The following is a 27,749-nucleotide window of genomic DNA, read 5'->3' on the forward strand; positions in this document are numbered from 1 at the left end:
CGGACTGCATCTGCCCGTGCGCCCCGGCTCCTTTCATAGGCTCCCCCGCCTCCTCCCCTCCCTCCTTCCCCCGTGATGGCGGAGGACAGCGAGTCTGCGGCCAGCCAGCAGAGCCTGGAGCTGGATGACCAGGACACCTGCGGCATAGACGGCGACAATGAGGAGGAGACCGAGCACGCCAAGGGGTAGGTGCGCGCTGTGGGCACAGCGCTGCCTTTCTTCTTCCCTCGCTCCCTCTCTCGGGTGGCGGCAGGGCGGGCTCGGCGGGGCTGCAGCGGCCGTTCGCGGTGCGGGGAGAACCGGGCTCCGGCGCGGGGCTCACGGGGACGGGCGGCTGTCAGCTGGTGGGAGGCCTCCGTGGCGCGGCCCGCGCTCCGCCGAAGCCCGTGCCGGCCGCGGGTACCCCTCGCCGTTCTCCCGGGCCGCTCTCCGCCGCAACGGGCGGGTGGGAGGACGTCGCCGGCCCGGGCCGCGCTGCCTCGCTCCGCTCCCTGTGGGGAGGCCTCCACCGAAGGAGGAAGCGTGGGGGCGGCGGGCCTAGGGAGCGGAGGGGCCTCGGCCGGGGAGGTTGGGCGGCTGCCCCGGCGCGCCGGCCGGACGGCGGAGTTAGAAACCGGTCCGCGAGCGTTCCCCGCCTAGGGAAGGGGAGCCCTGTTCTGTTGTGTGTGCACAGCGGCTTTCCGGCACGGAGCGGCTCCGTCTCGGGGTCTGGGCTGTAGAAGCTCCCCCGGCCGTGCCGCTCCCGGGTGTCCCGGCGCGGAGCGGACACAGCTCTCCCCGGGCTGCGGGGCGGCACCGCGTCCCTGTCATGCGCTCCCTCCTCCTACTCGGCGTCCTCTATTGTCCGGATCGAAATAGCAGCTCTAAATCCACATGTTGTGTGGAGCAGTGCGGGTGCTTCAGCCAGCGGAGCGATGCTGTGTTGCCTGTGGTGGCTTTTCTCCCCTCGGACCGCCTGCAGAACCCAGGGACGCGGGCCTTGCACCGCGGGCACCCCTCAGTCTGCGGCGTGCTTCCATCTGGGACCCGCTGCCACGGGCCTGGCTCACGCTGCAGCTTCTGGGAGGAGATGCGTTTAAAAACTGGCTTCGTTTAGACATGCCTTCTTGCTGTTTTGGGAGCTGGAAAACTGATGGCAAAGAAAATGCTTCTTTGTCATAACCAGGAGTAGCCCAAAATAGAAATAGGTTAATTTATATACCGCTACACAAATACCTTCCTCATGAATTTCTGATTCATTTGGTTGAGAGCGTTCCTGGGGGTGATTGATGCTTGGAGATGTAAGCTGTTTGTCATCTCCTGCCTGAGGTTTGCTTGGCAACAAGCAGCTCTGCATCTTACATGCGGTGAGAGGAGCCTGGGAACCCTGGAGGGGAGGAGGACTGGCTGGTTTAAAAGGCAGCAAGGGGAAAACTTCCTTGTGTGCTGCTGGGTCTGCATGTTCACACTGTAGATGCAGGGTGATGCTGTACCCCAGCCTGGCCTCCACTGAGCTTGCTGGGGCACCTCACACAGCTGTGGATTGTGCAGTGTTCTCTTAAAAACTTGTTTTTGTTGAACGTCCCAGAGGTGTTTTAAGGAATATTTCAAAGAAGCTCCTTAATTTGTCTTTATTTGGAAGATTTTGCTTCCTATTTCAGTATGAAATGTAACGAACTCAGAGGGAGACCGCTGCCATAGAGAAAAGCCTCTAAGTATTTGTATCAGTTTTTTATGCTGTTTTCGTTGCATGAAGTCTAATATTGACTTCTGAATGACTGTATTTTAAGTCTTTGAGAACCTTGTTTGCTGCAACTTTCTGCACGCTGAAGAATTCAAACAAGTTCCATCAAATGCAAAGAAATATGTTACATTACAGCTACAACTACGTCTAAAGATCTGCCCTCTAGCAGGGAAGTTAACCCATGGCTATAGGAGCCTGTATTGTTCCCTGTATTTTCCCTGTTGCAATGTTTTCATTTTGGAAGTAGTTTTGAAGTTTACTTGTAGTTCATAGGTTTGGCTTTGTATAGGTAAGCAACCTATGAGCAGTTGTACAACTTAAAACTGTGGCTCTGCCAACTGACTTGCTACGTGGTGAATGGTTTCCGCTGATGCTGATCAATATTTAATCTCATGCTATCTTTACCTGTACTTTTTTTTTAATAAGGTCAGTATGTATTGCGTGCCAATCTTCAATAGGATCACTTTGTAAATGAAATTACTTTCAAACTATCTCTTAATGTGTCCTTATGGTACTGCCCACAAATAGATATTGTGCATATATATATATATGTATGTATATAAAAAAAAATGCGACTTTGCAGCAGAAAATACCCGTTTTGACTCTCAACTGTGCAGATATTTTTGTCCTTTGTTTCTGGTCCTGTTTTTTAGCTGCAGGATTATGTATGTTGTGTGACTCATATTGCTGTTCTGTCTGCAGTTTGCTCCTGCTTGATGCATTATGCTGTACTTGTTCTGCTTTGTAATAAAATGTTGTTTACAAGGCAGCTTTGTTGGTGTGTGTGTAGAGAAATACCTTTTACTGCACCTGACTCCTCTGCTAAGCCTGGTTGGTGAGGTCTCTCTCTTCATTCTAAGCGCCTCCTTCTGCTCCATGACAGAGAAGAAAATCTTGTAAACAGATGAGGAAAAATATGACCTTTAGACCCCACCCCCTCATAACAAATGATTTACTTTGGATGTTTTAGTAGTATACCCCTTCAATTATCATTAAAGGGCAACTTTCTAAACAGCTCTACTTTTAGATACAGATATGTTTTAGTATATTTTTAAGGTCTGGAGGCAGTACTTGATTTAAACATGTGAGACTGAAATCTTGGTGCATAGCATTACAGACCAGAGTGAGCCGGGGGAGCCCACAGAGCTGTGGGGAATATCTGTGGGTTCTGTTCTAAGGCACTGCTGCTGGGTTTTCATGCTGAAGAAACTTGTATTTCCAAACACTGAAATGTGTGTAAATGAAGTGTTAGTCCAGAAGGGCTGTCAGGAATGGGAAAGCTAACTGGAATTTGAAGGATGTGTAATAACCCTCTCTGGTCTTATGCTGTTGAAATGGTGGTGGCCTAATACAGGAGGGGGAAAGCTCTTTGCTTCTAGGCCTCCATTTTCTGTATGGACCAAGGACAGCCCTAGTATCAATAATGCTACTTTGAAATGTGTTGGAATCTTGCCAGAAAACATAAGATCTGATTTTTATGATCAGAAGGATCTACATAGCACCTTCAGAAACACAGTTTTGTGACCTCGCTTACTCACAGGGAGACAAACAATATGGTGAAGGAGAGGAAAATCCCCAGCTATACAGTCCTGGGCCTTCACAGCTTAAAAATAAGCAGCTGAAATAGACCTTTAGTTTTAGATTTGAGAAACTTTAAAATTGCCACTCCATGTAAGCAGATGTTGATATTAGAGTGAGCTGTTTCTGTCAAAGCAGGATTCAGTGTCCAAAAAGACAAAACAACACTGAAGAATATTCAGTGGGATGATCTCGAATGAAAGCAAGGGGACAGAGCAGTGTGAGCACCTGGCTTCTGAGGCTCTGGTGGCCCCACTCGTTCCATCTGAGTGCTGCCTGTTCTGCTCAGAGCTCCGCACAGTGCTCCCTGCCTTGCCCCACAGGGGCTCAGTTAAAAACCCACATGCTGAGAGAGGCACAATTCTTTCTTCAAATCTATATGAAACACCAGATGTGTGTACATAAGTGGAAAGGTGTGTGGGTGGGATCACGAGCTTATACATGTAACAAAATAATGAAAATGCGGGCCTGAGTAACTTTCCTGTAGCCTGCTCCTGCAGCAAGGCTAAACCTTTAGTGCTTTTGGGGCAGAAGGGGGTCTCTTGACTCCTCTTAGCCTAGGCTGCAGTTGGATCACACATTACCTGGCCTCTCTGCTTTCTTTTTTGTGAGACCAACATGGTGGGTGCAGTTGAAGTACCACAGACCAGGTGGCCCACCTTCCTGTCAGCAGAGTGCTTGTGGGGTGGGCACACCTCTGCCAGGCCCTGGGCTGACACAGCAGCGTTCCAACTGGGGCTGCTCTGCCTGGGGCAGCATCACAATTAGCTGCAGGTCCTCATCCTCCTGCCTGTGCTGGTTAACAGCTCTGTTTCACATATGAAGGTCAGCTTCTGTTGAGCTGTGAGAGTCATTTTTTCCAGCTATTAAGAGTGACATATGTTTCAGACCATACAGGTATGCCTGAGCAGACAAGAACTCAGATCTTAGCACATAAGTATGTTTAATGGCTTTTAATAGGAGTCTTCACTAATAGTCTTGTTACCTTTGCATCTCCCATGTGCCATTATATCCAGTGTAATTACTGAATATTGAGCAACAAGGCTCTTCCCTTCTCGGACCTTCTTTCTCCCAGCTTTAAGATCTTTCAGCTCTTTCCAGGGCTGAAGCTGAGTAGGACCACCAATATGGAGGTGCTTTGCTTTTGCCCCAGTTCACTCAGTGTCTCTGGCTGCAGCTCATGCTGGATGAGCCTGTTGGTTTGACCCAAGTTTCTGTGCACTGCCTGCTGCTAGACCTCAGCTGCATGCGGGCCCGGGGAGGTAAAGGACACGAAGATTTTGCTTTTAACTTTCTGTTGGCTGCAACAGCGATAAGACCAACTCTAAGCAGCAGACTGTGTAAAAATAATTGCCCTGAATGGCTCCAGTAACCTGTCAAACATGGGTGCAAATGTTTATATTCTAAGAGGCAACATGAAAGTTCTGTAGCCAAAAGCCAGAAGGTGAGGGATTTTTGAAGGTGCAGAGATGGTAGGAGAAAGAAGAAGGGGAGATTATTGAAGGAGGTTTCAAACACTTCTCCCTGTTCACTCTCCCCAGCCTCAAGCAGAGTTAAGAAATGAGTAGTTTTAAATACTGTCCAGCCTCCATAGCAGCTTGGTTCTGTCTTCTCTCCTTCTCAGCTAAAAAATGTATGCATTTCTATATGGAAAAAACCTTGAGCTGGTCAAAGAACAAACTGCGATTATCCTGGTAAAAGTGCAGTTGAACTGAGGTAACGTTAATTAAGCTTGGCAAAGCTGCTTTTTTTTCTACACAGCCGCCAACCCCTTTTTTTTTTTTTCTTTTTTTTCTTTTTTTTCTAGTAGTCACTAGTTCTTTCACCAAACTAAATAGCACATTGACCCTGGAGTGAGCAGGAGCCCTGTGCTGTGAGTGGGCAGCTCCTGCTGCAGGATGAGTTGCTGAGGAGCAGAGGTTGGGGCAGCGCCTTGGTGTGAAGTGGGATCGGCTCAGGGACACTGGGTGGCATTTTTCTGGTGTTTGTCATGCTACAGGAAAGGGTGTAAGTTTAGGAAAAGTTTGAGTTCAAGAAAATGAAGCAGTACCTTGTTAAACACATCTTAGCAAAGGTGAAAATCTCACTTTCTCTGACATTGTTTCAACATTGCCAGAGATGGGGAAGTCCTGGATAAGTCTTGTCTATGTTTTTGTTGTTGTTGTTGTTTGTTTGTTTTTCCATTGTCTCATATTTATAACCTCTTGCCAGACATTTAAAGGGAATTTGTAAACATGAGGGAAATCATCTTTTTACATGGGTAGATAGTGATAGGACAAGGGGGAATGGAGGGGGATTTAGATTCAATATCAGGAGGAAGTTGTTTTTACTTTGTGGAGTGGTGCTGGGACACGTTGCCCACAGGAGCTGTGGATGCCCCATCCCTGGAGGTGTTTAAGGCCAGGCTGGATGAGGCCCTGGGCAGTCTGATCTGGTACTTACCTAGCGGCTGGCAGCCCTGTCTGTGGCAGAGGGTGGGAACTTGGTGCTCCTAGAGGTCCCTTCTAACCCAAGCCATTCTATGATTTTATGATCTAGGTCTGTTCTTTGTTTAGATTCTGCACAAATGTTAGCTTGGTATACAGGCCTTCAAAAAAGATTTAAATGTGTTTATTTAAAAGTGAGAGTTTAGGAACTGCTAATAGAATCACATAAGTGATCCAGCAGTACTGTCACTGTGTACTGAAAGCTCTCTGCCTGCCCGACTTTACAGCTCAGTCTTCTGTTTCAGCAGAGCTCTGATGAATACTCGAGGTTCTCCTTTCTGTGTTCATTTGTTACACTTCTGTCCTCTGTGCAACTCCTGGGGTTGATCCCAAATCTTGAATTTCCAGTTCTCACCTCACTGGGAGCGTGACTTAGTCTGGTATGATTGGGAATGGTAAGCTCTTGTCAGGGTTGATTTTTCTTAGAGAAAAACAATGATGCTACAGAGTGAGTCTGTGTTTAGTTAAATGCTTGATTAATAGCAGGCTTTTGGCTTCCAAATTGAAAATTTGGTACTTTCACACTGACGTGAGTTCTGGCAAGGTTTTTTGCTGTTGAGGCAGGGCAGTATGGTCTTAGAGCAAAAAGCATGGCCTTTGCAAACGTATTGGCCTGAATAACTTTGTTAATGTTCTTCTGAGTTGGTTTGCCAGTGTAGCAACTTATTTTTTTCCTTTTTTTCCCCAAAATTGTTTCCTTGACTTTTTTTCTTTTCCACTGAAAAATGCCCAAGCCTAACGTCTGTATTGGACACCATGATATGTTCATGGCTTTGCTGGGAGATAAACCTCCTGAAGAGGCTTCATGCTAACTGACTCATTCCCTCCTTTGCTTTCCGTCTGAGAGTTGCCAACACCTCCCACACTTTGCAAAATCTAATCTGATCTTGATTCTATATCTCAATTAGTTGCTAAATTAAAATCTCCTGTAAGAAAATAGGAGTTGTGTTATCGATAGCTGAAATATGTCAGAATCTGCAAGCACATTGTACGCTTTGTTGTACTGATTGTTTTAATGCACAAATATTTGGGTCATTTTGTGGTGATTCTTAATGAGATTTCACCAAGATTTTCATCACTGCTTCAATTAGAAATAAAATTTCTTGAAAACAGAATGAGAAGAATCCAGTCAAAACCAATTCAGCTGTCCCTGATGGCTGAACATCATGGAGGATAAATATTGGGCTATCACTAGTTAGCCAGTTTTGAGGGGGACACCTTCCTTGGTTCCTGCACTTTCCCATATTCCTCCAAGCTCAGTTGAATTTGTGTTTCTAAATGTCTTCGTCTCCCCAGGAAATTCCATCCCAACCCAGAGTTAACTGTCCTTGGAACAGGGCAGATGGAATTTATGGTTACAGGGTCGTGGGATTTTTATCTATCCCTACAGCAACCACTTGTAGAAGCGTCGGAGGACTCTTGCTCTGCTGTTTATAACACCTTAATGCACCTTTCTTGCTTGAAGTCTTTGGCCCAATTTTCTGTGTGAGTTGCTGCTTTCTGAGGAAACAGTTAATTAGGCTGGTGAGTCTCCTGCCTACACGTGGGTATGGTCGTTTCATGTTTGAGCTGAGGCTCTTGTAGTGTATGTATCACAGTTTCACACTGCTGCGTCAAAATGCCTGCTTGTGCTGGGCTCTGAGTGTCAAACGAATGAGGCACTTGCGGGAAGCTTTTGGTGAATGCACTCTCGGTTCCCCCCACTTCCTTTCCACTGCCTTGGCTGCAGATTCAAACTGCTGTTAGATTTTTCTCATAACACTGCTGATTTTTCCATATTTAATCTTTATGAATTTTAAGTTTGGTGCTATTGATTTTTCTCATTGCACATTCTCTGAATTTCTGGCAGAAGCCCTGGAGGGGATTTGGGAGCGAAGAAGAAGAAAAAGAAACAGAAGAGAAAAAAGGAGAAGCCAAATTCTGGAGGCACCAAATCAGATTCTGCATCTGACTCTCAAGAGATTAAAATTCAGCAGCCTTCAAAAGTGAGAGACTTGTCCTGTTTCAGTTTGTGTGCGCTTTCTGTTTACCAACTTTTTAATTTGTATGTCGATTTTTGTAAAAGAGAGCTGGTGTTACTGCCCTAATGCACCTGAATTAGGCAGCTCTCTTCAGAAGGGAGGAGTAAGTCTTGGTGTTGGCTGACTGCATGAAGTTAGCCAGAGAGTTGTAACCACAGCAGTTTTTAACCACAGTGTTGTTTAACAGCAGTCAGAATTCAGGCTTTGTAGCAGAGAGCCTTAATCTGCACTGGTAATGCTTTTAAGAACGTTTTGCATTTGATGAGTTGCCTTTAGTTTAGTTGCCACCTAACAAGGTTTAGTGCAGCTGCAGTTACACGGACAGCATACTGCTATCTCATGGCAAGCATCAGAAGGAGGGATGGACAAGTAAGCTCATGCTGACTGTATGCTTCCTGTGCTGTTTTATAGCATTTTACACTGACACATACACACAAATAGATCAAATCCTATGCTCAGCCAGGCCTGTCCAGTCCAGCAAAATCTTATTGAGGTGATTATGCTTTGTTAACCAGCCTTATTTGGGCAAAGTAGCAACATACCATCTTGCACAAAATGCAGTAATCTCTAACGTGGAGGTACAGACTGAAAAAACTTTTTGCCATCTGAAAGGTCTGCACTGTAAGTAAGTTTGCAAAATTACTTGAGGGGATGTGCAGCCTTTGTGGGCTTTGTCTGCATGCTTTTGACTGCCAGGTTCTAGTTAAAGTAAGTGAGTCATGTGCATTGGTGGCTTTTTATCATATCTCCAGAGAAATCTGAACCTGAGAACTGAGGTTTATAAATGGTGATATGAAAGTTCATGGGCTACTGAGCATGTTGATGCAGTTAGGTTTGCTTTATCAAAGTAATGTAAAAGAAGTTATGCTAACTGTATATAGATACAATACAAACTGTATATATATACAGTATATGTAATTTGTCACTTATGTTGATATTTTACCAACTAATTTTTGGGAAGAAGTTGTGCTCTGGTTTGTTAACTAACAGATGGATTTTGTATTGTCCCTCTGGATCTTCTCTGTGTCACACCCATTGCTTTGAGTGGATACATTTGCCACATGGGATGCTTATGTATATGTAGAGTGATCTTACATAGTCTCTTGTCTCACTGCATGTTTTGATGTTGTTTTTGTATGAAGTATGTGGCGTGAATTGCTCATGCAAGAAGACTGCAAGCAACAGCCAAGTAATCTTACACTCTTTCCCAATGGGAGTGGGGTCAGTTTTAATATTAATATATAATTCATTATGGTGGTATGGTGAGAGTTCCTAGATCCCCTGCTGACCAGATTTATTGTTGCATTAAAAGGAATCTGCTTCATTTCATCTGCAGGGCACTAGTCCTCAGCACCTTGCAGTTTTGCACACAGTTTCTGGAACACTCACTGTATTTTGCAAACGTGGGTACTTATCCTTGTTACAGTGATGCACTTAGTGATATTTCACTAATACAACAAGTTTAGCGAGTTTGTTAGAATTATTAAAGCTTTGTTTTGTAGGCACACAAGAAGAGACGCCTTTATTTAAGTTATTCTCTCATGCTGTAGCATAACTAAGCCGTATTACTGCCCTCACAGAGTTACCTCATTTCTGATCTTGCAAATGCACCAGTGTTGGTTTGTTCCCCTTTCTGTTCATTGTTTCAGGTGCACAACCTCACTAATAGACAGGTTTCTCTGTCTTGGACAGCTTTGGTGTTTAGACTGTTGGTCTGTCAGGGTGAAGAAATACATTTTTTCAAGTAACTCTAGTGATACTTAGATTTTGTTTTCCTTGTTCTATGTGAAGTATGAAAAAAGCATGTTTAGCATTTGCTTGCTGTTTGTTGAAAGAAGCTTTGCAAAATATTTCAGAGGAAAGTGGTGTCTTATACTTGGTCTCTAGGAGAATATACACAAGATCCTCAGGTAGTATTCAGTGGGGCTTCTGAACTCACTGACAGTTATTTTGAAAAAGAATTTTGAGGTGAGCTGAGTCTGTAAACTGATGTATCAGTCAGCAGATGAGAAAAGCAGAACAGTGAGTCTCCTCGGCTTCTCCCTCTCTCATTTGTGATGCCGGACCTCTTGAGCACTATCATGAGTGTAACCACAGCAATAAATGCATGTTAGCTGTGTGCTTAAGTTGACCTTTAGGACACTTTGCTTTGCTGCCCATCTCATGAGACTTTGTGGAGGCTGTTCTCAGTATTAGCCCTGGGGATGTAGAATTCCCACACTGGCACAAGTGAACTGGCCAGATCTCTGAAACTGTCAGTGATATTGTAGTCACCAGTGACCTGCACAGCATTCAGTCATAAAATAACTTAGCTTGAAAGGGACCTCTGGAGATCTTTAGCCCAGCCTTTTGCTTAGTGCAAATCCAATTAGGTGAGGTTGTTCAGGCACGGATGGGTTTGTATGGACTCCAAAGATGGAGATTCTACATCCTTTGTGGGCAGCCTCTTCCAGTGTTTGACCATCCATGTGATTAGAATATTATTAATAAACCCTTATATCTAAAATGGAACTTGATCTTTTTCAACTGTGTCCATTATTTCTTGTTCTGTCCTTAAGCCATCTGCAAAGGCTTGACTCTGTCTTCTTTACATCCTCCAATTAGGCAGCAGTAAGATTTCCCACTCTCTCAGCCTTTGTTCAGCCTTCTTCAGGGTTGCATGTCATGTGCTTCAGCCCCCTCTTGGTGGCCCTCCGTTGAATTCACTGTGCTGTGTGTGTGGTTTCCCTGTAATGGGAAACCCTAAACTGTTACGGTCTCAAGGGTGGGAGATATAGGGGAAGACTCTTGCTGGTACAACCCCATATGCAGTTGGCTTTTTTTGCTGTGAGAGCAGAATGTTGGTTCACATTCAGTTCTGCCCACCAGGGCCTCCCAGGTCCTGCAAAGCTGCATCCTAGCCAGTCAGTGCTGGCCCCTGCCATTGTGTGGGCTTTGCTGCATTTGCTGTAATCTTTCAAGCTTAATAGAGAATGATCTTACAATAACACCAGCCAGCTGCTGAAGCACCCTCAGGTGCATCCTGCTTATTGTCACAGGCTTGTGCTAAGTGACTCATGCCGAAGGGTCCCTAACTCACTCTTCTGCTCTAGGTAGTAAGAAACTTGCGCACTGCCACAAGGCCAAGACACTGAAGATCTCAGGTTAGGTCCTGTCACCAAAACTGGGGCAAAAACTGCATTGCGTACCTCAGCGCCTCCATTGCACTACACTACTTTATAGTGCTTTTTTGTGCTGTGAGGAGATGTTTTCCTCACACTGGAATTAAAATTACTCTTCTTTCTCATTTATGTTGAAGCGCTGGGTATGCTTTTCTTGCCTTCCATTAAAGGAAACCAAAAGGATTTCCTCTCAACTTCTTGAGAGGAAAGGAGATTTCTCCAGATGTCTCAACCCATGTTTGTGCTTAGTACCAAACACAAACTTTTACTTCCAAGTGCTAGTTAACATCCTGGAGTACTGCATCCAGGTCTGGGGCTCCCAGTACAGGAAGGATGTGGAGCTGTTGGAGGGGTCCAGAGGAAGGCCACAGAGATGCTCAGAGCACCTTCCCTAGGAAGACAGGCTGGGGGAGCTGGGCTTGTTCAGCCTGGAGAAGAGAAGGCTGAGAGGAGACTTCATTGCAGCCTTCCAGCATTTCAAAGGGGATTATAAAAAAGGAAGGGAATCACCTTTTACAAGAGTAGAAAGTGACAGGACAAGGAAGAATGCTTTTATGCTCAAGAAGGGAAGGTTTAAATTGGATGTCAGGGGGAAGTTCTTCACAGAGAGAGTGGTGAGGTGCTGGAGCAGGCTGCCCAGAGAGGCTGTGGATGCCCCATCCCTGGGGGTGTTCAAAGCCAGGTTGGATGGAGCCCTGGGCAGCCTGGCCTAGTGCCAGATCTGGAGGGCTGGAACTTGATCTATCTATTGGGTCCTTTCCAACCCAAGCCATTCTATGATTCTTTTAGAACTTAGTAACTTCTTTAGGTCGTTTTCTTCTTAATCTAGAGAAAATATTCGACTTAAAATATCTAAAACATACTGAATAAATCAACATTGATATATGATTACTTAATCTACTGATAGAGTTTAGAATTTATCTAGCAGAGTTAGAAGTGTTTGTATCAGGCCAGCAGGTAATTGTCAAATTGATTTTTAGTTAATAAAAGTACTCTACATCACCGTTACTTGGATTGAAGAATGGAGTAGGATTTTTATGCTTCAGTGGCATTGATTTAGTTTGTTGAACTACATGGAAGTGTGTAAATATGCTAGTTCACAATTATTTAGATGATGGGTGTTAAAGTGTGCTCACAGGCCAAATTTAGCCACACTTAAATTAATGAAAGAAATTGCATAGTATTTAGAGGGCACACGTGCTACTTCTTCTGTGACTGAGTACAGCGAAGGCAGTTTCCTGTCCAAATGAAGCTTGAACCTCATTATTACACGTAGATTATGGCGGTTTTTCAACACACAAATCCTAGTCAGAAAACGAAATGCTGAAATAGTATTGATGTTCAGCAAGAAAACATCAGGCTTGAAATCTTTATCCAGAAATATGTAACATTTTCCAATCCATTTGAGTCTATTCCATCAGGTATATTTATTCCACTGCAAAGTCTGGGAAAACCTGAGCATAAGCATGCTGCTAGTATGCTCAACTTGTCGCTTGGGAGATGGTTCTAAAAAGAGAGAGAGAGAAGGAAAAAGAGAGGGAGGAAAGGAAGGAGAGATAAGTTCCTTTACATTTAAAAGTCTGTTAGCATTATTCCTCTGCAATTTCACATGCAGGTAGAATTCTCATTGTAGTTACGCTTACTCAGAATGCTCAGAAGTCAGGGTTTAGGAGCTCAGATCAGAAATGCCCAGCCTTAAGCTTTTGTTTTTCAGATAACTCTCAGTAAGACTTTTCCACTTTTAAGTGGAAGATTAATTTAATTTTAAGATTAATTTATTTTACATCTGCTTCTGTAACATAAAGTTGCCTTAAGTTATGAGTGTTGGCTCTAGTGATAAAATGGTGAACTTCTACATGTTATGCAATGCAGTAAGCTGCCTACTATAAAATTCGGTACCTAATAGTTAGTTGGTAGATCCAACATAACTGAGGTTGTAAAGTGGATAACAACAACAGCACAACTGAAATATTGAGCCATACTGATCTTAAGTAATGTTTAATAGTATATATATGAAGCATAACTTCAAATAGCACTGTGTAGTGTCTTTAGATTTTTAGATATCAAAGCTGATCTGCTTTTGCTGTTTATTCTATTTTACTATTGGGAGAGGAATATAATAAGATTTTATTGTGGTACTGGTATCCTGGCCTAATGCTGCAGCCATATGTGGTACCAACACTGAATTTTCACAGTCAAATGCGATCACTACTCAAAGTTGCTAAGTATTTTGTGAAGCTGCTTGTCTCCTTCCCACCTCTCCTTTCTTCTCCTTCCCTCCTCCTGCTGCTGAAGATAATACCGAAAGTGACTGTGGTAAGAAGAGCTTATGAAAGGATACAAAAGAATAAAGCAAATGCCCGCATTTGTACAGTGGTCTGAAGTGAACAGCGTGTCCAAAGTAATCATACCCTATTCTGTTTGTCTCCATGTGCAGAATCCAGCCATTCCAATGCAAAAGCTTCAAGATATCCAGAGAGCAATGGAGCTGCTCTCTGCATGCCAAGGTCCAGCAAAGAACATTGATGAGGCTACCAAACGTAAATACCAGTTCTGGGATACACAACCCGTACCAAAACTTAGTAAGTTGAATTGGGCATGTGATCTTGAAAGAACGTATACCAGTTGTGTAGTTTTTTAAAGTGGGTGTTAAGTTGGACTGCATGTGAGTTCCTTAATCTTTTGTGTTGTTTATATGAAATTACTGATATTCTTTAGGTGAATAAATTTCAAAATAATGTGCAACAAAACACAATGTTAATGAATCTCATTCTGGTGTTCTCTACAAAAATGCTATTGCAGTAACATTCCTTTGTATATTATAGCTCTGAACTCTTAAATAACAGAACACGAAACACTTCAGGGCAAATAAAAAAATCTATCAAGTGGTGATGGGAATGAACTTTTGTTCTATTTATTTTCCCTGTTTTTTGGGGTTTTTTTGGGCAGGGGGGAGGGAGGGAAGAGTAGCATAGATCAATTTGCAGTCATAGTGATGGTGACTCTCCTGGTGCAGGTCACAGTGTTTCCATGCAGCTTTAAGTGGTTAGTGATGCTTCCCTTGTGCTGAGCTCTTCCACTGCTCTTTGTTCGCCTGTATCTTCCACAATGTACACTACCTTGGAAACATATTTTCTGAGTCCCTTTTGGAGAAAACAGCTGCTGAGTCTTGTTTTTTGTTGTTGTTGTTTGTTTTGTTTTTCTTGACTTATTTCTGTATCGTCTAATTCTCCTTTCACTTTTTTTCAAGTCAAGCTGTTCTATCTCTGTTGCCCCCAAAGAAACCTGGGGGCCCCACAAGTAAAGCAGGAGCTGTCGTTCTGTTCTGAAAGTTTGTCTCCATGGCATTGGAGGCCGGTGTAGAATAGGCAAAAGTCAGTTGAGTGTAAAGCACAGGAACACTTTTCTCCATCTGTCCAAAGGGCAGTGTTTCACATTAATCCGGGTCTGTAGCTCAGTCCTCAGTGGCTGTGTTTTCTCTGACTTCCTTGCATGGAGAAGTCCAGAGCAGAGTGCTCTCTACTCTAAAGATGGTTTGTTAGGGCCGTTGAGTAGAAATACACTTTGTTGAATTAGGCTGGCAGAGGTTCTGTTCAGCAATCTTTCTGAATCGCTTCTTGATTCTGTTGTTGAATTTTATTATCTTTTTTAGCTTAATCTGCTGAATGAATGTAATGGGAAGTCTTCATTGTTTGATACACAGGTTACGTTCAGATGGAAAAAGAATCTGTTGATTCAAGAAGTAGCTGTAGGAATCTTTGCATTAAATTAACTTCAGAATCCATCTGCCTTATAATTAAGACTGTTAGCAAGAGATCCATTACTGTATAATATTAGTTTGTCTGCTATATAGTGAGACAGCTGATACTTCCAAAATTTATGTAAAGATGCTGGTAGTTCTGACCTTCCAAATGGGACAGAAGTGGCTCCAAAAGTGAGCCATAACTGCTTGTCAGGACTGGGCATTATTTGGGAAAAGCATGTACCATGTTTGGTAGGTGCCACTCCATAGGAGTGGAGCAATTTCTGTTTATAGCCAATTGTTATATACTGATGAACTAGAGTTGTACATTAAGGTAGGAGAAACACTCTTTCATGTAGGATTTTAAGACACGTTTCCTATTCTTCTGGCACTCCTTACAAGCTGATCCTTAGTAGTACTGCTGAGCTCAGACCTGTTCAAGGCAGTTGTAAACAGGATCCGTCGCTCGTTAGCTGTCAGTGCATATTTCTCATGATGAAACCATGGATTTCATAGCTGGCCAAGCATCATGCATGTGCTGATAAACTGGTATCCCGTGTTATGAAACACTGGATGGAATAGTTCTGTGGCTGGCTGTAGATACTGTGATGAAGTAGTAGTTAGTCTGAATGCAGTTTATAAGAACTGAGAAGTTCTTGAGAATTAATTGGGAAGCTAGCAGTGTAACTGTTCTCTTTTTTTCTTCTTCTCCTCCCTTGCTTTTTCCTCCTTCAAAAGACGAAGTCATAACTTCTCATGGTGCAATTGAGCCAGATAAGGACAACGTCCGCCTAGAGCCATATTCTTTGCCACAAGGTTTTATGTGGGACACATTGGATCTTAGCAATGCTGAAGTTGTAAGTAAAACATTTGTTGTATGTACCTAAAATCACTGAAATGTATTCTGCTTGATGTGTGTGGATAAGCCTTTTCTTTTTCTTTTTTCTTTTTTTGTTTTCAGCTGAAGGAGTTATACACACTGTTAAATGAGAATTATGTAGAAGATGATGATAATATGTTTAGGTTCGATTATTCCCCTGAATTTCTTCTGTGGTGAGTGGCAAGTGCTACATTCTGTTCTGGCTGGAGTGCAAAGAAGGGTGTTTTTATTACATCTTCTTAGGCAGTAATTTGTAATTATTTCTGTCATCGCTTCTAGGGCTCTTCGTCCTCCAGGCTGGTTACCGCAGTGGCACTGTGGGGTTAGAGTGTCTTCAAACAAAAAGCTGGTAGGATTCATAAGTGCCATCCCTGCAAATATTCGTATTTATGACAGGTAAAACACACCATTACTTTTATATTTGTAAAAAATAAAATTTTTAACTGGCACATCACAGATCTTAAAGCTGGCATCCACTACTGTGGAGAACTTACAAAGAGGCTCATTAACAGTAGGGAATGGAGTACTGCAAACAGCTTAGATGCTGCTTTGCATATCATACAGTTTTCCACTCGTGTCACGATATCAGATTAATATTTGTTGCAGACATAATTTGACACGGGCTGATTTATCTTTACATCAAATTCTTCTGTTACAACATGGAAAACTAATATTATGTAATTGAGAATATGCAGCATGCTGTTTGTTTTTGTCAGTAGTATGTTTCTTTTTAATTTATTTTCTCTCTATAATGTCCTTTTAGTGTGAAGAAGATGGTAGAAATCAATTTTCTATGTGTTCATAAGAAACTGAGATCTAAGCGGGTGGCACCTGTACTGATTCGGGAAATAACCAGAAGAGTAAACCTGGAAGGGATTTTTCAGGCTGTTTACACTGCTGGAGTGGTGCTTCCCAAACCTGTGGCCACTTGCAGGTAACCTAGGTGATGTTCACAATAAGATTGGTTCCTGTAGTAGTCATTTTAAGTGCATGCTGTGTAATTGGTATTGTGGTAATTTTGCAGTGGAAGTGCTATGCTGCTTTCTCACTCTCCCTTCCCAAAAAGACAGGGAGAGGAAATAGATGGAAAAAAACACATGGGTTGAAATAAAAACAGGGAGATCCCTTATCAGTTACTGTCATAGACAAAACAGACTCAGCATAAGGAGATTAATATAATTATTGCCTACTGATAGCAAACTAGAGCAGTGAAAACTGCGGGCCAACTACGGACTCTCCCCCATCCATCCATCCATCCATCCATCCATCCATCCATCCATCCTCCTCTACTTCTTCCCCCTGAGAAATGCAAGGGAACACTGAATGGGGACTGCAGTCACTTCTCTGACCTTGTTGGCTGCAGGGCTGTTCCTTCTCATTTTCCCACTTCTCTCCCAGCTGCTGTTCTGCAGTTTTTCTGTTCCTTAAATCTTCTCTCCCAGAGGCAAAACCAGTGTCACTCATGTCTCAACTGTGGCAGCTGTGGGTCTGACATGGGACAGCTGCTGGGCTCTGCCCAGAGACCACACTTGCAGCCCCCTCACTACCAAAACCTTGCCACGTAAACCCAATATGGGTATATTCAATATATATAAAAAATTCAAAGAAATTGAAAGCTGCAGATTTGATTCTAACCTAAAAGCACAAGTATGTGTATGTGGTTTTCTGCTTGGTTTCTTTTTCCTTTTTTTTCCCCCTTTGGAGCCTTGGATAAAATATCTTTTCAGTCTGAAATCTAATACTGAGTGTGTTTATTTTACCTTGAATAGATTAATAATGTTTCTGTTGACCTTCTGGTGAAAGCCATGCTAGCAATGGCAGCATTGTATACCTTTGTTTTTCAAGTGGCCTGTTTCCCTGCTGAGACACTTCGCTGTTGATCTGGTTACTTGCCAAAGATGGCAGAGCATTTCTGGGAATTGGTGTGATCTGCTTTTCTCAATGCTTTCATCTTTCCTGGAGAAAGGAATTTGATAAAGATGGAAAAGCTATCACATGAAAATAGTTGTATGTTGTAAAGTATGATTTCATTTGCTTGGAATAGATTTTATTTCTGCTGGGAAAAGTTCTGTTTCAACCGTATCCTTCTGAGGACAGAATACTCATACGTGAGCCTTTTGGTTTAAATTTTGTTTGTACATATCAACACCAAAGACTCTGTAATCTTCTGTAAGTAAGGATGGAAAAAAAGCCATGCTGTGTTAGAGTAACTAGGGATGTTCTGTTGCACTATGGTCTGCAGGGAAGAGTCTTCTTTCACCAAACTGCTCAGTGACTGAGTAAAGAGGGACCTCTGCTTTTAAGCTTTGAAAACCAATCAATAAAATAAATGTTACCTTGTAAGCATGAAAAGATTGGCGGGGATATGGCAGGTGCCAGAATGTTTAACCATGGGGTTACTCATTCCTTAAGGAGATTAGATCCAAAATGTGGTGATTGCAGGCTTGTTTAACAGCTATTGCTTAGGTGTAGCTTTCCTTTTTTGTTGATTTTTTTTTTGTTTGTTTGTTGTTCAAGCCTCCTACAGACATCAGATCAGTAAAGGCTGGCTAGGAAATAAATTTGTAGAGGAAGAGAAGAGCAAGAAATTAGAGAAATGGATGCAGGTAAAGCTGACACTTAAAACACAATCTAATCTCATGAATTTTATTTCCAGGTATTGGCATCGATCACTGAATCCCAGAAAGTTGGTGGAGGTGAAATTTTCACACTTGAGTAGAAACATGACTCTACAGAGAACAATGAAGCTCTACAGACTTCCTGATGTAAGCAGTATGTCTTCTAGAGAATCCCCACAGTTATTGGGAGGCCCAAAATAACCTTCCATCTGTCTCTGACAGCTCAGGCTTTTGTGCGTGCAGAACATGGAAAAACAGAATCTTTTCTACCAAGCAGAAATAAGGGTCCATACTAAACAGAAGAGACTGTTCCTAGAAGTGTAGGTTTATGTGTGGAGAAAATACAAATGTAGACTCAAAAGTTTAAAAAAAAAAAAAAAAAAAAACACGAAACAAGTAAATACACACAGAAACCTTGACTTCATAAACACGTGGGATTGAGTTGAAGGTGCATAAGATTATTCTAGGTATAATAAATCTAATAAATCTGATACAAATTGCTGCATTAGAAAATTAACAGCTAACATCTTAAAATTCTTAGAAAAGTCCTCTAGAAAGTTAGTTGAGTACAGTGGGATTGGTTGGTTCTACTCCAAGTCACAGCTGTTTCTTGTCTGTCAGAGAAAGTTGTTCCTCTGCAATGAGCAGGCTCAGCAAAAGCTGCCTTGAATATTGTGTTATTTGCATGATGTGGCCAAAAAAAAAAAAAGTTCTGGCATAGCTAGGTTAGTTAAAAATATTTTTTCCATATTTCTGCTAATAGCTAGTCTGGCAAAAAGCCTTCACATGCATTTCCTTGACAGGAGAAGTCACTGTAAGTAGTCTGAGATGAACTATTAAAAAATCTCATTGCTGTAATAACCTATAGAAGCCAGCCTAAGCTATATGATTGAAAGCAATTTCTTTGCTTGTAGAAGCTACCTTTCTATTTGGAGGGATTTGCAGACTATCCTTTGGACCAGTGCCATATCAAGTAAACCTTTTTGATGTAAACAAACCCTCCCTTTAGGCTTAAAAAAAAAAAAAAGTACTTTTTTGTACTTACAATGTACTTTGTAATGATTTATCTGCCTTTGGAGAATTGTTTCTGTTTATATTTAGCTTGATGCTGCAGGCTATGTTGTTACTGGCCCATGTGAGTAATACACTAAGCACTCCTCAGTATGGAGCACGTGCCATGGCTTGATCTCAACTCCTGCTGCTGTCAGTGGGACTCATTTCCTGTGTTGCCCACGTGCTACCTATGCCTGCACGTGTGGGTTCTCCCTTGTGTGCAGGGCAGCAGTTTTCAGAGCTTATGAATTAATAACTGTATTAATTAGGTTTTAATCTTGGAGAACTAAATATAGCTTTCATCAAATCTGAAGATGTTTTTAAAAAGCCTAAAAAGTTCCATAGACAATTTCAAATATAGGTTTCAGTAGCAACACTAGTACTGTTTCTCAAGGAAACAATACAGGGTAAGAATAGCTTAAAGAATAAGATAAGGATCATACAACGGTCAGCCATAATCCAAGGGCCTTAGGACTCCTTATACCTCAGTTGTTCATTTACTTTTATATAGAACTTGGGAGATTCTTCTATGGAAAATAAAGATGTAATCTTTTTCATAGAATCACAGAAGGAACCTTAAAGTTCCAGCCCCCCTGCTGTGGGCAGGCTTGACAACCACTAAATCAGGCACTAGATCAGGTTGCCCAGGGCCCTATCCAACCCAACCTTGACATTTTTGTTAATGTTTACTGCTTAGTTTGGGTTCTGTAGTGTTTCTTTTCCTGTGGAAAGGTCTAAGTGCTTTTGCAAATCTGTATCTTCTGTCTCAGGCTGTTATTATAAACAGTTATGTCAGACAAATTGGTTCATTCTGGCCAAACTGTCCTAAAATAAAAGCTTTCTGAATTCCTAACCATCCCTTTAGTGTCCCTCAGCTCCAGTGTTTCTTGCATTCTAACCTCTTTTCCTAGAGTCCTTGAAATATCATTGCCACTGGGAGCTTATCTGCCTTTAATAGGAATGAATCAATCCTAATCACAAGAAGTGTGAACTGAAAAAGTTTTCTGAAATAATAGAGAAAATACAGTAATTACATCCTTGAAATATCACCCTAATTGAAGACTGTGCATAAACCTACAGGTACATTAAAAAAGTAGGTGGTGGTGGTATTCAGTCTCTTAAGCAAGGAGTTTTCTGAAAGGGAGAAAATCTGGCTGTGTTTTGAATAAGGACAGGAGTGTGTTTATAGATATCTTTCTGACTGAGCTCCTAAGCTAGAATACTCATGTGGGAATATGCCCAAGGCATCTCAATGTTTGGAGCAGAGAAACACAATTTAGCCCTGTTCTGGAAGTTCTTCTCCACTTCTGCAGCTGTAAATAATCACTTAAGCTGGCCATTCTAAAGATGTTCCCGCACAACTGCTTTTTGTCCCTTCATGCTCCAGTGTATAGCTTTAGAAGACAAAGGCTTGGGGGGAGCAGAGATTACTCTTTCATGTTGTTGTTCATAAGGAGGTTATGAACAAAATACAATATATAAAGGGTAATTCTCCTTATGGATTCAGAGCACTTAAAATTCTTGAGAAGGTGCTGTGCTGTGCTGTCACAAGACCATTTCAGGAAAGCAGTTAGACTAAACCCAATATGGGACTGTGGCAAAATTTGCCTCAATTTTTCATCTAGCTGCTGAATCCCAGAGTATGTGAATAAAAACCTCCCCCAGAATAACTCTTTTCTAAGTGGGGTATAATCAGCTGCACTAATTTCAGGCTTCCAGTAATCAAGTCACTACCTGGCTGCTCTTGCAGTTGACTTTGCTATGATTAATTTGGTACATGGCAAAGTATGTGGCTCTGACAGAAGAAGCTGGATAAACTAGCTCTGAAGAAAAATATGAGCCTTTCTCTTCCTGAAAGGAAATAATCAAGAAAGCTAATAAAAACTGGGGAGAAAACTTCAGCCGCCTTTGCTCGTTTAAAAGTTAATCACGTAGTACCAGAAAGCAGTTTTTCTTCTTCCAATGTTTACATTCAAGTAAACTGCAATATTTGTTAAAATACCATAACTTTTTAATTTCAGAAAGCTTGAAGTTATGAAAAGTTTTTCTGGTAAATTGTGGTTGGGTGTATATAGAAATTTGAGTTGGCAAAAGCAAGTTTACAAGCATTAAGAACAGGTGGAATTTTGTGTTAAAAGATTTCTAATTAAATATTATCATTTGACTTCGCTTTATAGCTTGACTAATATTTTTAAATTTGAATCACAGGGGTTCTTATCTTCATCAAATTAGCTTCTGATGTGTAAGTTGTTTCATGTTTTATTTCTGTACCTGGGCTCTGTGTAGTTTAGAAGAAGATAAATACTGATTGACCTGCAAAAAAAAAAAAAAAAAAATGAAATTCAAATGTGTGAAGCCTGAGCTGCTGGCAGTAGCATCTCCTTCTCTGGAGAAATGAAATTGCTTCAATATTGGAATATTAAGATTGAAGTGCCCCAGACTGTCGCAATAATTAGAAGAGGGGGAATTCTGATTGAGAGCAGTTTGTAAAGTAGCATGATGAATTAGGTGGCTAGGGTAAAGTAGGCTAATAATGAATGCATTAGAGCAGGCGGAATGATTGCGCAGCCTATTTCCAGACCTTGCTGTGTATGCAGTTTTCCTTTCAACATCTTAACATTTATTTTTCTTTCTTACATAAGGCTACAAAGACTTCAGGTTTAAGACCAATGGAACAGAAAGATACTAAAGCAGTACAAGAATTAATCAACACTTACTTGAAGCAGTTTAATCTTGCTCCTGTGATGGATGAAGAAGAGGTGGCCCATTGGTTCCTGCCTCGGGAACATATTATTGACACTTTTGTTGTAGAGGTAAAACATTCCCTAACTACCTCAAGAACATGCATATGAATGCTGCTTGTGAAAAATTATCATCAGCATCAAGTTTTTTGAAATGCAGTTGAGATTTGATCTCTTGACTCCAAGTTTTATTCTTCATATTGCATTCTTATAGTTAGGAAATGCTTGCTTGAATGTCATAAACTGCAGCGTTCTTACAATTTTTTAAAGAAGAATTTTGAAATCTCAAAATATCATTTGAAAATTTTGGAAGTTTTATGTCAAAGAAACTTACGCATCTTCAGAAACAACCTTCCCACACTCTGTGTGGCTCCCTGATTCCTGCTACTTCTCTAGAGAAGTGACAGTAATTGTCCAATACTAAGTAATGGTCTTCAAATCTGCTTTTCTAGAAAAATGATTCAATGACTGATAAAAGGATTTGGTTTGAATTCAGTTTTGTTCTCACGGGTGTTGATATGTTTCTGCAATATGCCAGTTCAACATTTTTACTTCATTAAAACCAATTTTTAGCAACACCTGCTATGTGGGAATTGTATGCATTTTTTTATAGTCTGCTTCAGTAAAATACATATTTTTTAAAGAGTGTATGAATATTTATGATTTTGTGTGTGCTTGTTTGTGTGTTGGTGCTGTGGTGAATTGCTGTCAGCTAGGAGTTCAGTTCTCTTTGGTTCCTAAATGATTATCTGCTGCTTCTTCCCCTCAGCCTGGATTGTTGTGACAACACCTGTGACAGAATAAGCAGTACGGGAGTAAGGTAGTGTCTGCATTGGAAACCCTCAAGGAGTGGTTGGAGTTAGCTGTGATTAAGCTAGTGGAGGAAGGTGCACTTTTCCCCTTGGCTCCATGCTGTATCAGGTGTGGACATAACTTTCAGGCAGTGAAATGCTTTGTTTGAAGTGATGAGGTTATTTCAAATGATCAGCAATGAAATTATTAAACTTAGGACATCTTCAGAGAAGCTTCAAGTAGCAGTTGTCAGCATTTCCACACTGCAGTGCTGCAGTGTGAATTCATTCAGGAGTCTCAGCTGAATTTAGAAACTTACTGCAGCTGGACATAAGAGGTGCTGCTCATCAGACATGTTTGTCCAGAGTTACTTTTCTTCTTACTGTGCAGTGGGTCCATTGCTCACTGGACTTCTCCATGGTCTAATTTGATTTATTGCTCCTCTTTCATTCTCCTCACCACCCTTTCATCCTCTGGCTTGTTTTTTTAATCCGTGTTGGTGAATTCAAGCCCAGAAATTAAAGAAGGCAAAGGAGACACACAATTCTGGTGCTTGTGGACTCTTATCTTCTTGGAGGAATCATGAAACGCGATCAGAATGGGAACAGTGAAAGTCTGAGTGGCATTCTTTGTGCTGAGCGTGTCAGCTATAACCCATATGTTAATTATTTCCTAATGCATGCACCCTTGAAAATAGTTAAACTTCATTATGTTCATTAAATATTAGGCAAGTTTTTGTAGGATATTTTGGATTTTTGTCTGATTATCTTTTTTTAATGACTACTAGTTTTATTAGAATTTCAGTGTAATTTAGCACTGTTGTCTAGCAAAAGGATTGGACTTGTTGATTAATAATCACGAGAGCTGATCTGAATATGCTTTGTATAGAAGCACAGTAATTATTTTATATTTTTAGAAAGTTGAGAAAATGGTTCCTCCATATGAACTTCATCAGGTTAAAAAAAAAAATCTTAAAAAAATCTTCAGTTGGGAGAACTTTTCCATATGTATGTTTCTGGGAGGAAAGTATGTTTTGTTATCTTTGTTTATAGAAAGACAAGCTTGGGAAACAAATGCTTTGACCGTTGGTTGTCAAAATGTTATTGGTGTAATAGAGTAGAAGAATCTAAATATTTGTGTCCTTTTCTGAAGTGACCATTTCTGACTGCAGTCTCACTTTGATGTATCAGTACATCCTTGTCAATGATTCCATTTCTTCCATTCTTCGCCAATCCTGTCTCTTACAGAGTGTATGATGTACAAAATTGTGCTGCGTTTTACACTCAGTAACTGAGTGGTTATTTATTAGTTGACTATTTTTTTTTTCCTGATTGTATTTTCTAGGGCTCAAATGGTGTTTTAACAGACTTCCTGAGTTTCTACACATTACCTTCAACAGTGATGCACCATCCTGTTCATAAAAGCCTGAAAGCTGCCTATTCCTTTTACAATATTCATACAGAGACCCCCCTCTTGGATTTAATGAATGATGCACTCATAATAGCTAAGTTGGTAAGTATTTTTCCTTCTGCTATTTTCATGAAAGTATTCTCAGGAGTAATGGCAAGGTATAAACTGTCAGTAATTTATGCATTCCATTGCATTCTGTTTTCTTTTAATATCCACAGCTCAGAGTGCATATGATGAGACTAGTAGACATTGAAATATAAAACACTATGTTTGCATTTCCTTTTTATTTTGAATAATGTTAGCAAGTGACAAGTGCATGAAGATCAGAGCATGTGCAATAGCTTTAACTATGTAAGTACCCAAGAGCACACTGGTGACCATATTCATTCAGTACCAGAAGAATGAAAAGTATCACTAAAATCTTTCCCCTTGGATGAGTTAACAAGTTGTATTGAATACATTAAATGAAGTGTTTTTTTCATTTCTACAAAATGAAAAAGTCTGCTCCAACTTTTATCTCGTTAAGAACTGCTGCCTGTGAAGTTACATAGATGATGTCATGTAATTCTTAGGCACTGTTTTGTACATGGAATAACTGGTATATGATTTAGTTAAGTGGAGGGGAAAAGACTAGAAGAGCTTTTAAACATAGGAATAATAAGGGTTTAGTGCTGATTAAACCCTTAGTCATCAGGGTTCCACAGCAGTATGGCACAAACACCATGGTGCTGCAGTCTGTGGACAGAGCTGTGCAGGTCCCAGCACTCTGAGTGGATTCTCAGAGACCTATTTAGAGCTGGCAGTTAACAGCACTACACATCCAGTCCGTGGTATCCATTGCAGCAGCAGTTCCCAACACAGTGCAGAGCACAGCATGTTTTGTACTCCTCCTGCTGGAAGCTTGCCTCTGCCAGCTGAGGTGCTGCGATGTTACACCTAGCAGATGACTGCTCAATGCAGGGAGATGTTAAGTGTGTTCTATCTGACCCTGTTCAGAGTTGTTGCCTGTCTGTGCTCCAGGTATAGGAATTTCTGCACCAATCTTTTATAAAGCTTGTGGACTGCAAAAGCTGTATCTGTTCAGACTTCAGGCAGCATGAAAGCAGCTCTATAGTCTTCATCTTCTGTCTCTCAGCCATGCAACACTGCAGCTGAGCTAATGTCTATGACATGAACTGCTTGCTGAGGCTTGTTTGAACTATAAACAGCATTGAGTCAGGTAACTATTTGGCAAAGAGATCTCCTGGGTACTCACAGGCAATACAGAACCCCATTGCTCAGGCTCCACTGTAATACCAAAGAAAGTTTAAAGATAGGCTTTCAAAGGTATTGAAAAATATGAAGATACAGGTGTTAGTATAGTTTTTAGAAGTGCCTAAACATACTACCTATTTCTAAAAGTCAAGCGAAAGATACAAAGGTTGGTCTCCAGTTGTAGTGTAGCATGGGGAGTTGGGTGACTGGCCATAGAGCAGGCCACTGAATGGGTCACGAACCATGGAATGGTCTAACCACAAGGCCATGCTACCTTCCCACATCTATGTTTCTCTTAAAATGTGTCACATGATGCTTTTCTTTAAATGGGTCATCATGCAGTGAAAATACTGAGATTAAGTTGCTTGTGCATTTCCAAAGTTCCTGTTGGGTCTGTCTACAATCATTAAGTGCCTAAGTACATTTGCAGGTCTGGCACTGGGACTTTCAGATGAGGAGAGGAGAGGCAGGAGAAATGATAAGTGCACTCCTAACCACAGCTTTTTGTTTACATGTACCTCACATCACTACCTTTGTACCAGGTCTGGTTGGGATGGAGTTTCCTTTCATCATAGCAGCCCATGTGGAGCTGTGCTTGTATTTGCAGCCAAACCAGTATTGATAACACACCAGTGTCTTGGCTAACTACTCTTTTGGAGATAATCTTCAAGCAAAGCTGTGCATTACTTTCCACTGGGAAAATCTGCGTGTGTGTCTAATTAAAAGGAAAGATATATTCTCGTATCTTTTTTTCCCCAACTTAATTTGATTAGTCTCTTGGATATTGTTGTGTCAACTATGGAAACTGTCATTTCTGTGTCATTTGAAGCATTAAAACTTTTTAAATGTTCTGTTATTGCCAGAAAGGATTTGATGTGTTCAATGCACTAGACTTGATGGAAAACAAAACGTTCCTAGAAAAACTCAAGTTTGGGATTGGAGATGGAAATTTGCAGTATTATTTGTACAACTGGAGGTGTCCTGGCATGGAATCTGAAAAGGTAAGTGATTTAAAAAAGAGCTTCTGGACTCTGCTAGGTATAGTAATACTTTTAGTCTACTGGCCAAAATGAGAAGAGTTTTAAAATAGCTGTTTTAATTGGGGACACTTAAGATCCATAATTCCAGTGCAGAAAACTAAGAACGCCTGGATTTATTGCTGTGCATAAACTAAAATGCCACGTTTCTATTCTTCCTGTAGGTTGGTCTTGTATTACAATGAGGACACGTTTCTAGAACTCTGAGGTCATCATTTGAATTAATTTGATCTCCATAACTCTTGGAATGATATTGTTCAAGAGGAGTAAAAGCACAACGTCAGTGATACTGAAATAGTCCATTAAACCTGAACGGTGAAGAAATCCACATGTGACCAAATTTATGCATTTTCAGATAAATCAGAAGGTCCTTGAAACTTTTATTGTCCATGAAAAGAATAAAAGCACATTCATTTAAGTTTCAAAGCTTAGCTTGCACCTTGATGAGAAGAAGGTATTTTTTTTTCCACTCTGTAGAAAAGACTGTTTTGTATAAACTGAACTTCAGTGGTGGATTAGGGTACAAAAATATTTGCTATTATGTGGATGAACTGCTGCATTTCTATTTATTAAGTGGTGGTGTATGTTTGTCAGTGTAACAGAATGAAGGATACAAACTCGAGTATCTTTGCTATATTTACTTCACGTGGATATCATCATTTGGGGAAAAATCATAAAGTATGATACGTTTGTAGCTCTATGAAAGTCCTGGATGTTTTTTGTAACTGGAGCAGTATGACAATGTACTGGTTTAACTAGTGCATTTGTTTCTCCATAAGCAACGCTGCCAAATCAATAAAAATACAGATTTGTATTTTGATCTTCAATAGATCAGCGGATTGATTTAACAGTATCGCACTGTTCAGTGCAGGTGTTACCTATGTTGCCGGAATGATAAAACATTACTGTACTTAATTTACAGTTGTGGCACAAAACCTTAGTTTTTCCTCAGTAGAGTAACATCAGCCTGTGTGTAAAACTAAGAATTTTAGTAGTGCTATCAGGATATTTATAGTTTGAATGTTTTCAATGCTTCTGCAAAATTGCACATATTCCTTTGTCTACTTTGATTTCCTATGAAGTCTGTAATTCTAATGAAAAGTATCTTGTGTAAATACGTATTCATAAATTGTTCCTGGTAGTGTTTTTATCCTGACTGGGGAACAAGAAGTTCGCTTTCTATGTGGCTGGTAAGCAGAAGAGAAAAGCTCTACCCTCAGTCCTTGGAAGCCCGTGTACTCTGCTTCCTGAAA

The 27,749-nt window shown here is 41.2% G+C and overlaps 1 protein-coding gene across 2 annotated transcripts; it reads left to right on the forward strand.

Annotated features, from left to right (window-relative positions):
• Positions 1–51: 51 nt before the first annotated feature.
• Positions 52–27,323, forward strand: NMT2 (N-myristoyltransferase 2). Of its 2 annotated transcripts, XM_085227357.1 has the most exons (12): positions 52–185; positions 7,637–7,772; positions 13,407–13,551; positions 15,450–15,568; positions 15,673–15,764; positions 15,871–15,987; positions 16,355–16,525; positions 18,248–18,356; positions 21,905–22,075; positions 24,140–24,307; positions 26,323–26,460; positions 26,661–27,323. In XM_085227357.1, exons 1-12 carry the CDS (start codon positions 76–78, stop codon positions 26,679–26,681), a joined length of 1,497 nt encoding a protein of 498 aa, XP_085083483.1. In that variant the 5' UTR covers positions 52–75; the 3' UTR covers positions 26,682–27,323. The 2 variants fall into 2 exon arrangements, with proteins under 2 accessions (XP_085083483.1, XP_085083484.1); XM_085227358.1 differs by lacking the exon at positions 7,637–7,772 and having other exon boundaries at positions 55–185.
• Positions 27,324–27,749: the final 426 nt, after the last annotated feature.

The sequence above is a fragment of the Meleagris gallopavo genome, chromosome 6 (genome assembly GCF_905368555.1).
Source record: "Meleagris gallopavo chromosome 6, MGAL_WU_HG_1.1, whole genome shotgun sequence".
NCBI lineage: Eukaryota > Metazoa > Chordata > Aves > Galliformes > Phasianidae > Meleagris > Meleagris gallopavo.

Excerpts from the sequence above, each read along its gene's own strand:
- NMT2 (XM_085227357.1), top strand. The coding sequence starts at position 76 with ATGGCGGAGGACAGCGAGTCTGCGGCCAGCCAGCAGAGCCTGGAGCTG. Across the intron at positions 22,076-24,139 it reads TTGACACTTTTGTTGTAGAG|GGCTCAAATGGTGTTTTAAC; the intron begins GTAAAACATTCC and ends TGTATTTTCTAG. Across the intron at positions 24,308-26,322 it reads CACTCATAATAGCTAAGTTG|AAAGGATTTGATGTGTTCAA; the intron begins GTAAGTATTTTT and ends TGTTATTGCCAG.